At 40.7% G+C, this 18,628-nt stretch overlaps 1 protein-coding gene across 1 annotated transcript in view; it reads left to right on the top strand.

Moving 5' to 3' along the window:
* Colgalt2 (collagen beta(1-O)galactosyltransferase 2) overlaps positions 1-14,080 on the top strand; it is a 113,000-nt gene extending 98,920 nt beyond the window's left edge. The window contains exons 9-12 of the mRNA XM_020169436.2: positions 5,153-5,285; positions 6,602-6,729; positions 10,026-10,232; positions 11,741-14,080. Coding sequence (XP_020025025.1) covers positions 5,153-5,285; positions 6,602-6,729; positions 10,026-10,232; positions 11,741-12,017 — 745 coding nt within the window. The 3' untranslated portion in view covers positions 12,018-14,080. The remainder of the gene's footprint in view (positions 1-5,152; positions 5,286-6,601; positions 6,730-10,025; positions 10,233-11,740) is intronic.
* The last annotated feature ends 4,548 nt before the right edge of the window (positions 14,081-18,628 follow it).

Below are 18,628 nucleotides of genomic sequence, written 5' to 3' on the forward strand. Positions count from 1 at the left end.
TGCTAAATCTGGCAGCCTTATTCTTGGGTGCAGTAGGGTTTGGGATACTCCTAAGAACCCAATCCCACTCACAGGCCACATGGACCAGGGAAACTAGTTGAGTTGGGAGACTTCTTATGTATTCTGGGTACAAATCCCGTGTAATATATAAGAGATATATTATAATTTGCAAACATTTTCTCCAAGTTTATGAATTTTCATACTTTCATGAAGGCACCAATTAAAACAAAAAAATTATTTTGATGAGGCCTAATTTATTTTTGTTACTCTTGTTGCTGGTATGTTGCTAAGAATCTGCCATCAAACCCAAAGCCATGAAAACTTACCCTTTTGTTTACTTCTGAGGGCTGTCTGTATATTTTTATTCCTTACATTTAGGTCTTTGAGCCAGGTTGAGCTATGTCTTATATATGATAGAAACTGGGATCCAGATTCATTCTTTTGCATTTGGGTATTCAGTTTCCCTATTCCATTTGTTTAAAAATCTATTCTTTCTCCCACTGAACTGACTTGGCATCCTTGTCAAAAATTAGTTGAACATAATGTAAGAGTTTATTTCTGGATGTCAAACTTTATTCAAATAATCCACACATCTACGCTTATGTTAGTGCCACACGGGTTGATGACTCAAGCTTTCTATATAAGGAAGTATGATTCCTTCAACTTGTTATGCCTTTTCAAGATTATTTTAGCTTTTCTGGGTCCCTCGAATGTCCCCATGAATTTTAGAATTATCTTGTCAACCTACACACACACACACACACACACACACACACACACACACATACACAAGCTTGGGTTTCAGGAATTGTATTGAATTTGTAGATCAGTTGGGAGAGCATTGGCATCTTAGCAATATAAAGTCTTTTGTTTCATAATCATGGTATGCCTTTTCATTTATTTAGCTCTTCTTTAATTAGTTAAATAATGTTTTGTTGCTTTTACAGGTCTTGCATTTATTTTGTCAAATTTATTCCTATTTTTGATGCTATGGTAATAGAATTGTTTCCTTAGTTTCATTTTCAGAGTAATCATTACTAAATGTATAGAAACACAATTAGTTTTTGTGCATTTGTTATGTGTCCTGAAACCTTGCTGAACTTATCCGTTAATAGTGTGTATGTGTGTGTGTGCACCTTTGATTCTGTGTAGGCAAGACCTTGCCATTTGCAATTAAAGAATAGTATTACTTCTTCCTTCCCAATCTGGATAGCATTTCTTTCCTTTGGTTTTTTGTTTGTTTGTTTGTTTGTTTTTCTTTACTATCCTGGCAAGAGCCTCAAATACAATGTTAAACAGAAGTGGTAAGAGCTGATATTCTTGTCTTGTTCCTAATCTTCGGAGGAAAACATTTAGGCTTTCCCTGTAAAGATACTACTTGTGGGATTTTCACAGGCGGCCTTTATAGAATTGGGAAAGTTCCCTTTAATTCTTATTTTGTTGAGTATTTTTTTTTATCATGAAAGGATGTTGTATTTTTTTCTACATCTATTGAGATGATTTTGTGACTTGTGTCTATTAATATTGATGCATTACTTTGATAGATTTTTCACCTGTTAAACCAAACTTGCAACCCTAGAATAAATTTCATTTGGTCATGCTATATAATTCCATATAACCATATATCTTATATGTATTAGCTGAGTTCTATTTGATAGTATTTTCTTGAAGACTTTTGTATCTGTATTAATAAGGCATTATGGTCTATAGTGTTCTTGTGATGTCTTTGGTTTTATATCAGAATAATAGTAGTTTCATAGAATCATCTGGGATATGTTCCCTCCTACTCTATTTTTTGGAAGAGTTTGTTAAAAACCAGTATTAATTCTTTTTTAGATATTTGACAGAATTCTTTAGGGAAGCCATGTGATTCTGGGTTTTTCTGTGTGGGACATTTTTTGGTTATTAACTTAGTCTCTTTACTTGTTATAGGTTTATTCTGAATTTCTATTTTTTTCTTGAGCCAATTTCAGTAGTTTATAATTTTGTATCAATTTATGCATTTCAGCTAGGCTATCTAATTTTGGCAAATAATTATTCATAATATAATCCCTTTAAGCTCTATAAGGTCAGGAGGGATGTCTTCTTTCATTTCTAATTTTAATAATTGGAACCTTGTCTCTTTTTCAATCTAGGTAAAGGATTGTCAGTTTTGTTGATCTTATCTCAAATAACCAATTTTTGTTTTGTTGATAGTCTCAGTTGTTTTTCTATTCTCTATTTATTTCTACTATAGTGTTGACTATTTCCTTCTTCCTGATTGTTTTGAATTTAGTTTGATTTTCTTTTGCTAGTTTCTTAAAATGGTTGGTTATGTTATTTACTTGAGATAATCTTTTTTTAATGTAGACATTTACAGCTGTAACTATGCTTCTAAGTACTGTATGAGGTTCATCCCATAAGTTTTGGTATGCTGTGTTTTTATTCATTCAAAGTATTCTTTCAAAATATTTTCTAAGTTCCTCTCTTTAATTTTTTTCTTTAACCCATTGGTCATTTGGAAGTGTGTTAATTTCTCAGATTTGTGAATTTCCCAAATTTCTTTTGTTACTGATTTTTAATTTCATTCCACTGTGGTTGGAGAATATACTTTGTATTATTTGAGTCTTTTTAAATATACAGAAGCTTCATTTAGGTCTTCATGGTCTTTATGGTCTAACATATGGTCTTTCTTAAAGAATGCTCTAACTGCACTTGAAAGAATGCATGGTTTGCTATTATTTAATGGAGTATTCTACAGATGTCTGTTAGCTCTAGTAAGAGCATTATTCAAGTCTTCTGTCTCCTTATTTTTCTACTGTGTCTTTGTTCTATTGAAAGTAGTATATTAAAGTCTCCCACTGGTACTGCTGAATTGTCTGTTTTTCTTTAAATTCTGCTAGCTTTTGCTTTGTGTTTTGGGGCTCTGTTGTTTGAGACATGCATATTTATGATTATTGTGTCTTCCTAATGGATTTTACTCGCTCCTTGTCTCTAGTATAAATTTTCTCTGGAGATTTATCTGATAGTAATGTAGTTCCTCCAGCTCTATTATTACTGTTTATACAATATTTATCTTTTTGTATCCTTTCAATTTCAACCTATTTGTGTTGTTTGTTTTGCAGTACTGAGTTTTGAACTCAGGGCCTCACACTTGGCAGGCAAGAGCTTTACTGCTGGAGGTATGCTTGTAGCCCTTTTTGCTCTGGTTATTTTGGAGATAGGGTCTCACTTTTTACCCAGGACAGCCTGGACCTAAATCCTATTTTATACTTCTCACTGTAACTAGAATGACAGACACACACCTCCACACCTAGCTTTTTATTTATATTTTATTGTGCTGGGTGGGAGTACATTGTGGCATTTACAAAAGTTCTTACAGTATGTCAAATATATCATACTTGAATTCACCTCCTCCATCATTCTCCTTTATCTTTTTTTTCTCCATTTCTGGAAGTTTCAACAGGTGTCATTTTTCCAGTTACAAACATGTGTACACAGTATTTGTACTACATTCACTTTCCCAGGCTTTTTCTCCATCTCCTCCCCCTCCCACTGGCACCAACCTCCAACCCCCGGAAGGACCTGTTCTCCCTCCCTCTCTCAAATTTTGTGAAAGTGAAAAAAATGACAATTTTTTTTTTGTTTAAGATAGCTACACAGGGAGTTTCCTTGTGACATTCCCATGTATATATGAATTATAACCCGACCTGGTTCATCTCCTCTGTTTTACATCTTTCTACCTTAGTCCCTTTCACACCTAGCTTTTTTCTGTTGAGATGGGGTCTCATGAACTTTTTGCCTGGACTTACCTCAAATGGAGATCCTCCTGATCTCAGCCTTCAGGTAGTTAGGACTACATGCATAATCCATCAGCATCTGGCTTATTTGTGTTTTTAATCTAAATTCTGTCCCTTGCTAACAGCACATAGGTGCTTTAAAACTCATTGTGTCAACCTCTGTCATTGATTGCAGTATTTAATCTATTTGCCTTCACACCTTCACTACTTTTCTTCCCAGATCCTAAAGGTCAGCCAGAGGTCAGAGATTAGGGTCTTTTCCATCTGGGAGAAAACCTGAGAGGTGCAAAGCCATGAATATACCTGGACCTTCTAGATCTCAGAAAATGTTAAAACTTTACAAAACCTCCTACAATTATCTTACTCTTCAGTTTTTCTCTTTAAGATTTTTGGTTAACCTCTCATTAGCCCTACCTGCTAATGCTGCTCAGATAGTTGTACTGTTGAACAGTGGCTGATTTTTTTTTTTTTTTTTTTTACAATACCCTGAACATAGGGCTGTTCACAGACAGTGAACCCTGAGTCAGGTCAAATACAGACAAACTCTCAGAATGGAACTTTTCAGAGACTGCCAGAGAGCTTGAATAGGAACTGTTTCTTGGGAACTGGTTTTTAAGGGAGTCCTAACCCCCTCTGTCATTTCTAGTAGCTGAAGGGCAACTGGTTTTCAAGGCTTCTGTCAGGCTGAGGAGAAAGGGATGAGATTAGGGCAAAGGTAAATTCCGCAGAGTTTATTGTGCATATAGAGATTGAGCTGTTTTTCTTGAATAAATACCCCTGGGATTGTTGCAGGCCTTTAGTTAATTTCCAGGGTTCTGGAAAAGCTGATTGTGACAATTTTCACCAGGGTCTTCATTGCTTTTATGGAGGAGGAGATTTTCAGAGACCCTTACTCTACCATTCTGGAAATTGTTCTCTGTTATTTTTATTTTTAATCTTGTTTTAATTTTAGGTCTAAAGAAAATACACACACACACACACACACACACACACACACATACATACACAGACACATAGTTCTTTTCCTTATTCTTTCTTGTCCTCAACCCTTCCAGCATTTAATGCTCCTATGAGCCACTTTTCCTTCATTAGGGAGTACTTTTTCAAGGTTTCTAGAAAACTTATGCTTAGAGCTATGTTGAGCACTATGAGAGATTTTTTAAAAATTAAAGATGCCAACTTGTTTTCCCAAAGCTCATATGCTACTGTGACATGTTAACCCCGAGGAACTCATAACAAATAATGGGAAACCTCAAAGTCTTTTTGTCTATAGAGGCTCTGAGGAGATATCCTCTCCCCCCACCTTCTCTTTCTCTTTCTGTAGTGGGGACACCTTAATTTAGTAATTTTCAGACATGTTCTCTGTCACACAGGGCACTTAACACAAGTCAGCTGAAGGCCTTGAATATTGAAATGCTGCCAGGTTACCGAGATCCCTATTCCTCCAGGCCTTTAACCAGGGGTGAAATTGGTTGCTTTCTTAGTCACTACTCTGTCTGGAAAGAGGTAAGTAATGCTTATTTAGAGGTGTGGTTTTCCAATGAGGAGAAAAGAAAATGGGACTTTGCAGGTGAATTAGGACAGATGCAGAGTGAGCCCATGACCGCTAGAAATGCGCTTAAGAGTTGCTCCTGCTTTTGTTTCCTTCTGGTCCAAGGTCAACAACAAAGGGATGAGGAAGGCAGCCTGGGTGCTACTTGGGATGATAACAGAGGAAGCTACCCACATCCTAGAACCCTCACTTTTGTTAGTTCATTCTCATCATTAATAGGAATGCCTAAAAGTCACACAAAAGTCTTGTTAGGTGGGTTAGAAGGGATATGGACCCCTTTCTACCCAAGAGAAAATTATTAAGTAACTTGTCCAGGTAAGAAGAGGCAAAACCAAAACTTGACCCTGGGTCTTATAGATCAAGACACTGATAGAGAAGTTATTGGCATCTGGGGTTCCCAAATAAGGGTCAGTTCCCATAAGAAAAGAAAAAATCCACAAAAATGACCCTTGGATACCTTCTCTCATTTAATGATCTGGTTTATGCTCATCTTTCTTTTTTCCTTAAACTGTAAATGAAATATGACGAGTATACACAGATCATAAGACAGCTCAATGAGCTCTCAAAAACTGAACAACACACCCATGTTAATCAACACCCAAACAAACAGATTACCAGAGAGGGGAGGGTGACTGTGGAGGGTGAGGGAGAGCAGATGTACTCTGTATACTTGTATGAAAATAGAACAATGAAACCTGTTGAAATTGAAATTGCTTTAAGTAGGGGGTAAGGGGAGGAGGGAGAATGGGGAGGGAATAAATCTAACCAAGTTACATTAAAAGCATATATGGAAATGTGACAATGAAACCTCCTGTACAACTACTATATGCAAATTAAAATGTTTTTAAAAAAGAAACAGATTACCAGCATCCCAGAAGTGCCCCCACTGTACTTCCTTCTGGTCATCATTCTCCAAGGTGAATCACCATCCTGATTTCCAAAAGCACAGAATAGATTTGTTTATTTTTGGAATTCCCTTTATACAAATGGAATCAACTTGGTATATGTAACTCTCAATATTACATTTGGGAGATTCGCCTATAGCGTTGCTTCACCTGTAACACCGGTTTGACTGTAGATAATAAATTCTCATTGCTGTGAATATACCACAGTTGATCCATTCTACTATCAATGGGCATTGGTTTAGATTACAGTTATAAGAAATTACAAGTTATGCTACTCTACTCCTGACTTCTCAATACTATTTGCCTAATAAAATATGGGTATCAAGCTTTTCCTAGGATGTCTTCCCACTGATGACATTTTACAGGTAATTGACCGAGAACTGGAAAAGACCCTTGTTATTGAGGATGATGTACGTTTTGAGCATCAGTTTAAGAAGAAGCTGATGAAATTGATGGATGATATTGACCAGGTTCAGCTGGACTGGGAGCTAATGTGAGTGATGAGAAGAGAGCATTGAAAGGCCCTCAGTCTTTTCAAGGGACAGAAAGTCCCACCTCTCCAGCTAGTAGAAGACACAGTTCAAGTTCCTCACATTTTCCTGGTTTTCACACCATAAATGTTTCCAGACACAAAAAGTAGGGAGAGGTTAACCAGTGGCTTTTGTATCTATCTATTCTTCAGGGTGACACTATGAGAGATTCTTTATGAGACTAGAGTCTGCCTTCAGATTAGGGGCCATCTGACACAACAGAGGTATGGCACTGAGTGCCACTTGGGAGAAGAGTGGAAATCTTACCTTTAATGCAAAGTGGCTTGTGAATGGGATGTGGAGAGAGAGGAGGAGGCATTTGATCAAGGGTGACAGTCCTACCTATAATTGAATCTCAGTTCCCAGGACAGCAGGCTCCTGACGGGGTGGGAGGTGATTAGCAGGAGAGATCTCCTTTGGGAGATGAGATTGTCTAACAAGGGAGAACACTGACAACTGGGCTTGGAGGAGGGTCTGAGGCCCACCAAGGGAGTGCTGGCTCAGAGCTGACATTTAGTTAAAGTTCCTTTCTCCTACCTATAGGAATTGAATCCTTCTTTCCTTCCTTCCTTCCTTCCTTCCTTTCCTCCTTCCTTCCTTCCTTCTTTCCTTCCTATCTTCATCCTTCCTGCTTTTCCTTTCTCTTTCTTCCACCTTTTTTCTTCTCAAGGCAAACAACACTTTCTTTCTGCTTCCCTCCAATTAAGTAGAAAGTTTCCAAGTATTTCTTCATTCCCCAGCTGTGTGTCAAAGTCAATTTTGTCAAATCAGAGCCAGCTCCCTTGGAGCAGCTGCAGCAACCCAGCTTTTCCTGCTTCTCCCATCCTCAGAGGGAAACTTAATAATGGACCCAGGTGGGATACTTGTTCTCTCAGAAATGGACCATTCTGAGCTCAAAAGAAAACCAGCAATGGCCTAACTGTCTCCTGGGAAATAGACTCCCAAATCAGTAGAATGTAATGAAAAGAGACCCACCCATGTCAGATATCAGTCACGTGATGCAGTCTGGTATTCTGCACATTCCCTCTGAATCACAGATTTTCCCACCCTCCAGAATTACTGTACTTCAACCCTTCTGCACTAATGGCTCTGTGGCCTGGAAGCTATTTTATGCCCGTGTGTCACATTTTAAAGACAACTTTCACTTAAGCCTCATAATCACAAAAGACTCAGGAAATCTAAGGCTTAAAATCGACGTATATTGCTGTCCACATGTAGTTTGGTTGGTGCATATCTCAGTACAAATTACCAGCAGATCCAAGAAGGAATGATGGAATGATGGTTGTCCTACAGGGGAGGAAAGAATATTCTAAATATCACAGATTGATTAAGTAAAACATTCCATTAAAATACACCATATAGTCCTAACCATAGAAGTTTCAATGTTTACCTATCACTTTCTACAATGAAGAAGAAACAAACGTTACTTAAACCCAAAACAAAAAAGCTAATACTCTACCCATGATTGATACACTAAATTTTTCCAGGAAAAGGAAGTAGTAAATGGAAATAAGAGAATAAGTTGTTGGACTTATCTTGGGAGTGTTCTTTAATAGAAATATAATACAAGTCACATACATTGTTTTAAATTTTTTAGTAATCACACTGTGAAGGTAAAAAAACAGTGAAATTAGTTTTAACAATACATTTTATTTAGTCCAATACATCCTAATATTATTACTTTAGCATATAATTAATATTTTAAACTATTAATAAGAGCGTTTACTTTTTTGTACCAAAATCCCGTGTGTATTTTACTTAGAGCACATTTCAATCCAGAAGATGAATTTAAATTTTCTTTTCTTTTTTTTCCTTTATTGTTGTGCTGGGTGGGGGTACACTGTGGCATTTACAAAGGTTCTTACAATGTATAGAATATATCATACATGAATTCACCCCCTCTACCACTCTCTTTTTTCCTCCTACCCCAATTCCTGGAATAATTTTTGCATTTACGTACATGTGTACACATTTTTGTACTATATTCACCCTCCTACACCCTTTTCCAGCTACCTCCTCCCTCCCACTGGTGTCCCCCCACCCACAGGACCTGTTCTGCCCTCATGTTCTCCAATTTTGTAGAAGAAAGAAAACAAAATGACATTTTTGCTTATTTAAATTTTCAACCATTAAACTACAGTTGTACCCAATTATAAACTTGTTTCACAGAAAGAAAAATGTTATACATAGCTTTAATTTTAAAATTTAAATTTAAATTAAGTTAGAAAGAGTGTAAACTCAGTTCCTCAGTGCCGCTAGCCACATTTCAAGTGCTCAGTAGCAGTGTCTCTTCTACACCATGTCACTCTACAGGGATTGAGACTCTACTCTGAAAAGACAGTGGTTAGAAAGACAAATGTTAATGTCCTCAGAAGAACTTGAAGGTTAAACGTGGACATGTACTGCAAATCCTGGGGTGTTCTGATCAGGGAGAATCTCTTGAATGTGGAAAGAGGCTGTTCAGTGTAAAACAGAGAAAATAGTGCTTTATTGGTAGATAGGAAACAGGCAGCCCTCAGCTTGATCCAGTCAAGCCCAACCCAAACAGGCTTGCAAACAAAAGCAATGGATCACAGAGCCACGGGTCGACTTGGAAGGCAGGAATGGCTGAAGGCGCGTCTTGTGTTGTTGAAGTTGCTCACGGAGGAAGAGTTAGGTCTGGATGCCTTCCTCAGAGCAGAGTGCCTTCGAGAAAAATGAGTGTAACAGGAGTTGTCATGCACTCTCCCCCAGAAAGAGTACTTTGGGTGTGGTCTTGGGTGTCTAGGTTCCTTTACTGCAGGCTCTTTTTCTTTCCCCACAGCCTTTTCTGTCCTGTATTTACCACCAGTATTTGGAAAGCATCCAAGACTGACACTCTGGGAATGTGAAGACACCAAAGTCAGGATTCTCACATCCCACCTTTCCTGTCCCTTTTAAACCTCTATAAAAACAGCCAGAAATCCCACATCTTTGGGAAACAATCCAAGAGTTATTTTAATCTCTTTACACCTTATCTTTCTGGCTTGGTAACAGTTTAGTAGGCAGGACTAACTGGAGTGCTAATAACTAGAGCCAAAGAGATGACCCTGCCGATGGCCTATGCGTAACGGGATGCATTGTGGGTAGTTGTGGGTAGTTGTGATACATTTAGCATAAGATATGATTTGGTCCAAGCTTTCAAAGCTATCTGTACAACCAAAACTGTGCTCAACTCTTAAAATATTCAGTATTCTAACATTCAAGTTGATATTTTTCTCTCTCACTCATTTCCTTCTAGCTACATTGGTAGGAAGAGAATGCAAGTGAAAGAACCAGAGAAAGCAGTACCCAATGTAATGAATCTGGTTGAAGCTGACTACTCCTACTGGACCCTGGGCTATGTCATCTCTCTGGAAGGAGCGCAGAAGCTGGTTGGAGCTAACCCCTTTGGGAAGATGCTACCAGTGGATGAGTTTCTGCCAATCATGTATAACAAGCACCCTGTGTGAGTCCCCCTCAACGGTTGCCTGTCCCTTGGACACATCCTGTTTATGACTTTACACTTTCGGGGTAGAACTTGATATTTTTCTGAAGTGGTACTGCTTTCCTAAATGATCTTTTATAATAATCAAGAGATGTTGACTCAAGTGAATCTTCCCTTCTAACAGACAGGGAAGACGAGGCAAAGATGGTGTCCTTCTCAGTGGTCTTTTTCGACACCCAATGTATAGAACCATAATCTGCTTAGAACTCTTTGTCTTTACTCTTCTTACTTCCATAACTTCATACACCTTAAGGTTCAGGTCATCTTAAAATTTTCAGGCCATTCAGTTCAGTTTATGTGTCTGCCCAGGCAGTGACAGCCATCCTTTCAGAGTTGACGACCCAGTCGTTGTAAGTACATGAACACAGACTCATGAACAAATCATTGTGATATATTGTGATACTGGGAGTCACAGAGATGTGTGAGAAGTTTAGGGGGTGTGGAGGTGGCACCTGAGCCAGGTATCTGTGGATGAAGGCAGTGTAATGTTCAGAATTCCCATAGCCCAGGAGATTACGCTGACCCAGCATTTATCAAAAGGTGTGGTAACTGGTGCACTTATTAGTCTCCAAAGTATGCCATGAAACCTTTGAGACAGCATCAGCCTCATGTCTCTATGTCTTCAGAGCTTATTCCAAGTATTATACGTAATAGCTGTTCAACCAATGATTCATGAATGAAGCAGGAGACCAAGGTCTAAACTTGGCTCCTTCTCTCACCTGCTGAGTGAGCTCCAGCTAGATGGTCTTCATTTTAGCTGTTGAGATTTCCCATGCTGCATCTTGTTTATTTTGCCTTCTGTGCTCTTTTATGCAAAATACCTTACCTCTGGTACCCTGGAAAAAATATGGAGGTCAAATTATTATCCCTTGAAACCGAAGGGAAATTAATACTTATTTAATTTTATTGTACTCACAGAGTAAAGAGCTAGACAGATGTCACCTCACATAACCTGTACAGGAGCCCTGGGAGTAAAGCCAGGTTGTCCCTGCAGTTTACACTTGCAGGGAGCCAGAATGGTGAGCAAGGAGTTTAATGTAACACCCAGCTGGCATGCTTCTAAGCCTTCACCAGGTCACTTTCCCTACTGCTGATGTCCAGATCTCAAATGTCTTCATTTATTAATCCAGGTATAGAGCATAGTTTGTAAAGTGATTGTGTTTGTTTATCATTATGGTCCAAAGCAGCATAATTTTTACCTTATAGAATAAGATCTGAAATTCATTCATTAAACTATTCTATCTAAATGCACCAGAACCTGGCCTTTTTGCTGGTTTGTATAGATCTTCTGAAAGCTGTGAACAAACCTTTATTGTGTTTGTAGTCTAAGGTTTTCCCAAAGGACACTGCTGAAAAAGTCATGAAGTGAATCCAGGCAGTTTAAAGATAACAAGCCATGTCTTTCTACCCTTCTTCCCTATTCCGTGAGTCTTCTGCCTGTCATGTACCTGTGTACTTCTCGTTTTCAGAACCGAGTACAAGGAGTATTATGAATCCAGGAACTTGAAAGCTTTCTCTGCGGAACCCTTGCTCATCTACCCCACACACTACACAGGCCAGCCTGGGTATCTGAGTGACACGGAGACCTCAACCATATGGGACAATGAGACAGTGGCCACTGACTGGGACAGGACACATTCCTGGAAGTCCCGGAAGCAAGGTCATATCCACAACAATGCCAAGAACACAGAAGCACTGCCACCACCAACTTCTCTGGACACGGTGCCCTCGAGGGATGAGCTATGACGGCTCCCTGGGAGCGGGACGCACAGAGTTCATCACTGCTTGGTTTTTTCCAAAGGGCTAGTCATCTGTTTGCTCCAGTTCTTTTTAATGGCCACGGTCATCCAACCAAAGTGGCCTGATGTGATGGATCAAAATTAATATATTTTTGACAGTGGAAGGGAATAGGGAAATTAAACCCAAGTTTCCTAGGATGGCTAAAAGATAGGCTTTCTGGGAACCGCTAAGTTAAACCTCAGTCCAGACACCCAGTTCTTCTACGCTCTAGCCATATGGTACTGCTGTCCATGTTAAGGTGACAACCTGTCTCAGTCTTGTCCAAGAGGTAAGACTTGGTACCACCAAGCCATCGCATCAGTAAGTGGGTAGTCAACGCAGCCAAGCCAACTCCAGCACATCTATTATTCTTGAAGGTCCATTTTGTGTGACAGACATGACCTTAAAAACCTAAACCAACTAGACTACATTTATTGGCCAAGTTGCTCCATTTTATGTGACCTTGAAAACTTATGTTACAAGGGATTTTTTTTTGGTATGGGAGGTGGGGGAATCAAATTCTTTTAAATCACATTAATTGGACTTTTTATTGAAAGGAATTCTATCATGAGCCTTATTCTTAGTCTCATTATTCAACAGGGTGGGTAACTGGCTTTGACTAAGACCTGGCCTTTGACCATCATGGCAGCAGGGGTTCTCAAAATGAGGCATCCAGTTTGCCATGTGGATATAATTTGATAGATATGTGAGGGCTTATGTAGATATTGAGGGAAAAAGAACTCAACTCTTGGCCTTTCTTTTTTTTTTAATTGTGGCCACTTGAGTCAGGATGCACTATTTATAAAGATAAATGTAATATATACGGGGTGAGGGCTGGGGTGATCCCTGTCCTGTCCTGGGGTTCTCATGCTGCTTCAGCACCTCGTGCCCTCTGCTCCACCTCTGAGCCTGGGAATGAACCACAGGTGTGTTTTATGTGTCACTGTTAAGAGACAGAGCACGTTTTCAGGCCAGCAACTGTCCTTGCCTGGGTTTTTCATTATATTTTGAATTATTTATTTTACAAAATGTGGGGAAAACATTGTCTGTGGAGTGAGGTAGAGACACAGATGTGGTAAGCTTTCATGGCACCCTGGGGAGGGTAAGTGTAGACACACTGGTTCAACAACCTGAGTTTCCTGAATTTCCCAGCCTGACTCTCGCAGGGAAACCTGTTGTGGAGGAATTCTAACCATTTGGAAACAAATTACCTTCCATTTAAATGAGAGACTTTGGGGCTGGTGGAGTGGCTCAAGTGGTAGACTGCCTACTTAGCAAGTGCAAGGCCCTGAGTTCAACCCCAGAACCGTCATTAAAAAATAAATAAATAAAAGATAGACTTTGGCCAGAAACAATGGACTAGACAACAGATTTAGGCCAACAGCCAAGAAGCGCTCACAGCCAAAATTCTAGGTGGACACTCTTTCTTTAAAGTTGTCCCCTGAAACTCCTGTCTGTTTCCTTCATAGATTGATTTTCCGTAAAATGCAGAGTTGGACAATCTGTCTAACTTCACAGTCTGGAGTCCCAGGATATCTCATGATGGTTCACCTCAACTATTGCCTTCCTTCCAGACTTATGGTTCCAGACTTACGGTTTCTTCTTCCAGACTTATGGTTTTCTCAGCCAGGAGGCTGAGAAAAGGGGTCTTATTACTGCTTGGACAAAGCTATTGGAGTTTGACTCTTGTAGAAAAACAGGAAAAGCATCTGGGAAGCTAGTGAAAAATCCTTAGATGATTCCTATGTTTTCCTTGGGTAATTGATATTTTGTTTGCAATTTGAGTGTAAGTGTGTAAGTGTGCGTGGCTTTAATTTTTTTTTAATGGGTGGGAGGCAACTGGGGTGTTGGGAGTGAAGAAAGACTGAATTGATTTTTGTGTTGTTTTGTTTAATAGAGAACTTTCCTACCCTTTCCCCGTCAGCTGGTCTGACGAGTTGAAGAATTCTAATTCTTAAAAGACATTGGATTTAAATTCTAGAATTTTAGATTAGGACTGTTCTACTGTGAATAAAGTCCTTGCTCTGTTATGTCGGTCTTTGTTTCTCCCTGCTCAGGTCTGAATCCCAAGCAATGTTCTTTTCTTGTGAACATTATAAACTGTGGAGCTAGCATTTCTTTCAAAAGTCATCTGCACAGCAATCCAGAGGTTTTGTGACCTCATTATTTGTCCTGCTTCCCTTCTAGTCTTCAACAAGACATATGACCTTTGCGGTGCCAAATAGAAACAGCCCTTGCCTCTGGTCTGGTCACCTGCTCTCTCACTGCCTCTGGAGGTAAAACCCCATCTGGATTCTTCTCAGGATCCAAGGTGGGATTTTTGACACACAAACCCAAAATTGGAAGTGCTGGTGCTTCTGTGTGTGTTCTGAGCACCTGCAGTTTGCCAAGGACCCACCACCTGGGTCATGCTTTGGGTTTGCTGCTTCAGGGACCTGGAGAAGAGAAAGAACTGACATCCTTGCCCCCTACCCTGTCTCACTGTGCTGTTTTTGGGTGAGGAAACTATTAGCTTTCTGGAGCTCTTTGTAAAGAAAATTTAAAGCTTAGCTAAAAGTTATGATTGCTCATGAGTTCTTCACACACTGGTCAATGACCCATATTGTTGGCCCACACTGTGGGGATTTCCAGGTCTGCACCAAGCATGTTGGGAGCCAGAAAGGGCCATTACTGCTGGGTGATCCCGATAGCAAATGTGACAGGGCAGCTACTGCCCTATGTGGTGGGGCTGTTTGGCCTGGTGAGTACTGGTGTGTAACCTGAAAAGGATACTAAAATACAGAAAGACAGAAGTCCCACACATAGGGGGCTGAGGTAGGTGCCCATCTTGAATTTTTGTGGTAACAGGTCAGTATACTGAGGTGCACGTTCAGGCCAACAGATTTTTCTTGGGACAAAAAGACAAAGAATTCATATTGGTCTCAGCGACTCTTTGGATTCTAAATTAAGCTTCCCCTAAATCTCCAAACCATGTGTGAGCATCGCCTTGCTTCAGGCCTTGTGCTAGGCAAGGTCTCCACCGCTGTGCGAGCCAAGCAGGTGGGGAGCTGCATACCAGGATGGATATATTTCAGCCATAAAGGGAGCCGCAGAACCCCAGAGAACCTTGTTCTGCCAGAGGTCTGCTTGGGCTGTTCTGCTGGGGAAGTGAGGTTTGTGCTGCTTTGGGAGGGTGAATGGGAGTTCAGAGAGAGGAGAGTCTGGTGTGGTGGGTGGGGATGATTTGTTGGCATAGAGAAGGTAGCATGGGACTGACGGGGGACTCAGTAAAACAGTGTTGGATGTGTGTTGGGATTGATGATAGGAAAGAAGACAGACTAGATATTGATGTCAAAGTGAGTTGGTTATCTTCCCTCTGAGGGCTGTCTGATCCTAAATATAGAGGCCTTTGTTTGTTGAGGAATTCTAGCTTTGGTTAGTTTCCTGACAGGTGATACAGAGGCTGCCGGGAAAATGTTTGTATCTGAAATAATAGATGTTCACATTCAGCTATAAACTTGGGAATCTTACAAATCGCTCCAACTGAAGAGTGTGAAATAAAGATGAAACTTCCCAAGAAACTTTCTACAATGTGCTTTTGAGATATTCTCTTTGACTAAAGAGAAGGGGGAAAGAAATGATCCAGAAATGATCTCCATGCCTGACAAGAAATTAATTCACTAGGGAGTTAAATAATGACAAAGTGAAATTAAAATGAAGCTGGCATTTGAGAAAATAGCATAGAATGGGCAACATATCAAGACAACTAAGAGCAGGCAGCCTTGGAAGTCATCAAGACGCCCATACTGGATTTTGTGATGAGGAATATTATTTCAGAGAATGTGCTGCTCCCAGAGATTTCTGACTAGTGTGGCAAAGGGAGGAGGCTGGAAGGAGAGGGGACTGAGGAGTCCTCTGAGAGTCACTGATGGCAGCCTTCTCAGTGCAGGGCAGCTGAGACAAGCAAGAAAAAGCTGGGCAGGCTTTTCTGTTTGCCTCCTAGAGAAGAAAGTAACAATGGTAGGTTTAGTGCATTATGTTACCAAAGATTACATGGAAAATGGCGCCTCCTCTTATGACAAGCACAGAACAAGAGACATTTAGATGAACATTCAGGAAGAATTTATTGACAGCAGTGTTAGACATTGAACAGGATGCCAAAGCAAGTAGTGGATGGAGCCATTAAAATTTGTTGTTAGGCAAGAAGCGGGCTTCCTTTCTATTCTCTGCATTCACCTAAAATGGCTTAATTTTTTTCTTCTTCTTCTTCACATAGATGTGTTAATAATTGAGATGATCTTCGCTTAGGTTGATCCTGAAAGACAGCTTGTACTACTCTCAGCCCAAAGCCATCCTCCCACCTACCCTGAAAAGGGGTGGAAAGAATGAAGACTTGTCTCTGAGGACTGGTTCTCTGCATTTTTAATTTACTGAGTTTATTTTTATGTCCCTTTCTGGAGGTTCTTCAGGTTGGCTTTTTCTGGAATGGCCGTTTTAAAATTTTAGGGCCTGCAGAACACCTACCTCAAGGCGCTGTGGACCCAAGAAGGCTCCTCTGAGCCTTTTCTAGTTTAGGAGATGCCATATTTTACTCTTGGAGGAACATGATTTTCAAGTGGGGTGTACAAACTGTCCCTTACTATTCTGCAGAGAAGTTTAGAAAGTCATCAGTAACAAAGTGTCCTCCTCCAAAAGGGAGCTAAAAATGTGAAGTAGGTCTCCAGATAGGAGTTGAGTTCTGCAAGTATTAAAAGTGTGATTTGAAGGGCTTTAACTGCTTTTTTGTTTTTTAACATGCAGCATGAATTGTGAAGACTTTCTTGTCCTCAATGTTATTTTTAGGCTGGCACAGGAGAGGAAATTGCACATAGCTGTATGCAGGAGACTGGGTGGCCGGGACCCTTGTGAAGATGAGGGGAAAGGAAAGAGGCAGCTTTCAGAGCAGCCCACAGAGAGTCTGGGAGAGAAGTGCATGGTGAAGGGGAGAAGAGAGAAATTCAGGCCATTGCTGGAGACAGTGATGTCGGTACACAGGTCAAAAAAGGAAAAGGAAGGCTTGAGATGGAAGTGGTGACAGCCTTGTCCTTACACTGACTACTTTGTCCTTTAATACTTGCAACAGTGGGAGAGACTGAGGTGGAGTTGAGCTGGACAACCTGCGAAGGAATAGGGGACATCCAGTGCCACCAGGGCATGAGAGATAGCAAAAAGTCACAGCCAGGCATTATAGTCATCTCTGGACAGGGCCTTTGGAGCCCAGGGCCCTTCCTGCAGGAAAGATGTGGGACTGAACTGACACAGAGGAGGGAGACACAGGAGCACAGCTTTTGTTGAGAGCGAGATCATCCCTTTCCAACTGCAGAGGGCATTCTGGAATTGGTGAGAAGTTACCGTTGCGAGCTGCCACAATCCCACTGGGCCCCGAGAGTGATGCTCAGCTAGCCTCTCCTCACTGCACAGTCAGTTCTCCCTGAACAGCTTGCAGGCCAGTCTGGGAGGCTGCACAGGCCCACAATGCCTGTCTCTGAGCATCTTTGGACCAAAGCATGGAACATGCTGCAGGAGCCCTGAACGCACTCCAACTCCATTAGTCAGTCTTTCCCCATGGCAGCAGCAGGCTTAGATTTTCCCAGGGTGCTGTTGCACACATGGAAGCCCCACCTCTAAGATTTTCACATCTCACATCTGGACATTTGGCTGCTCACCCAGGCAGGCCAGAAGGAACAATAGCAGCTAAACTCAGAATGTTAGCCATCCAAGTGAAAAGTACTTTGTGTGAGCTGTCATTTAATACTACTTGAACCTCAAGAGGTGAGAATTGCCATTAACCCCTGCTGTTTACAGAAGGCAATAGCTAAGTTGCCTAAGGTGGTAAGTGGACTACCTCAGAGCTTCTGGAGATCTCTCTCCTCTCTCTCTCTCTCTCTCTCTCCTCTCTCTTGATATACACAGGAGCTTGTACTTCCAACCCCTGTGTACTAACCACCTGTGACATCTCATGTGTATTTGGCTGATCTTACTGCAAATACTCAGCTAACATTCTGCAGGGCTTTGCTGTTAGATATTATATATACAAGACCAGAAATAGATGTCTGGGGGAAAGCTAACAGTCTCATTTAGACGACTTCTCCCATTTCAAAACTGATGCCTTTTTTACGGCAGGAGCAATTCAGAAACTTCAGATCATTCACTGTTCTTTTTCCTTGTTTAATGTGAGGTACCAGCGCCCTCTTTAATGCTCATGTAAGAAACTGGGCCTGTAGTATGTGTTGTTTGGGCAATAAATGATGATGGAAATAAAAGGATTGCTTCTGAGAAGCTGTGATGAAGCCTGTGGGCACTGATCATTGGCACAGAGGTTGGGCTCCTGCGAGGTCCTAGGACTGACTCTCCTGATATCACCCCAGCCCCAGACACAGACATCCCCTTCTCCTCTGCAAACTCCTCGTTCAGAGCTTTTGTGAAGAGCTCTCTGTCTGCCCTGCCCCTGGGAGATGGCTGAGTTCATGGGTCAGAAATGGATTCAAATCCCAGCTGCAGACTCAATTCACAACAACCCTATTCTTCATGGCCCTATTTTCTCATCTGTGAGATGGAAA

Source organism: Castor canadensis, chromosome 11 (assembly GCF_047511655.1).
Source record: "Castor canadensis chromosome 11, mCasCan1.hap1v2, whole genome shotgun sequence".
Lineage (NCBI taxonomy): Eukaryota > Metazoa > Chordata > Mammalia > Rodentia > Castoridae > Castor > Castor canadensis.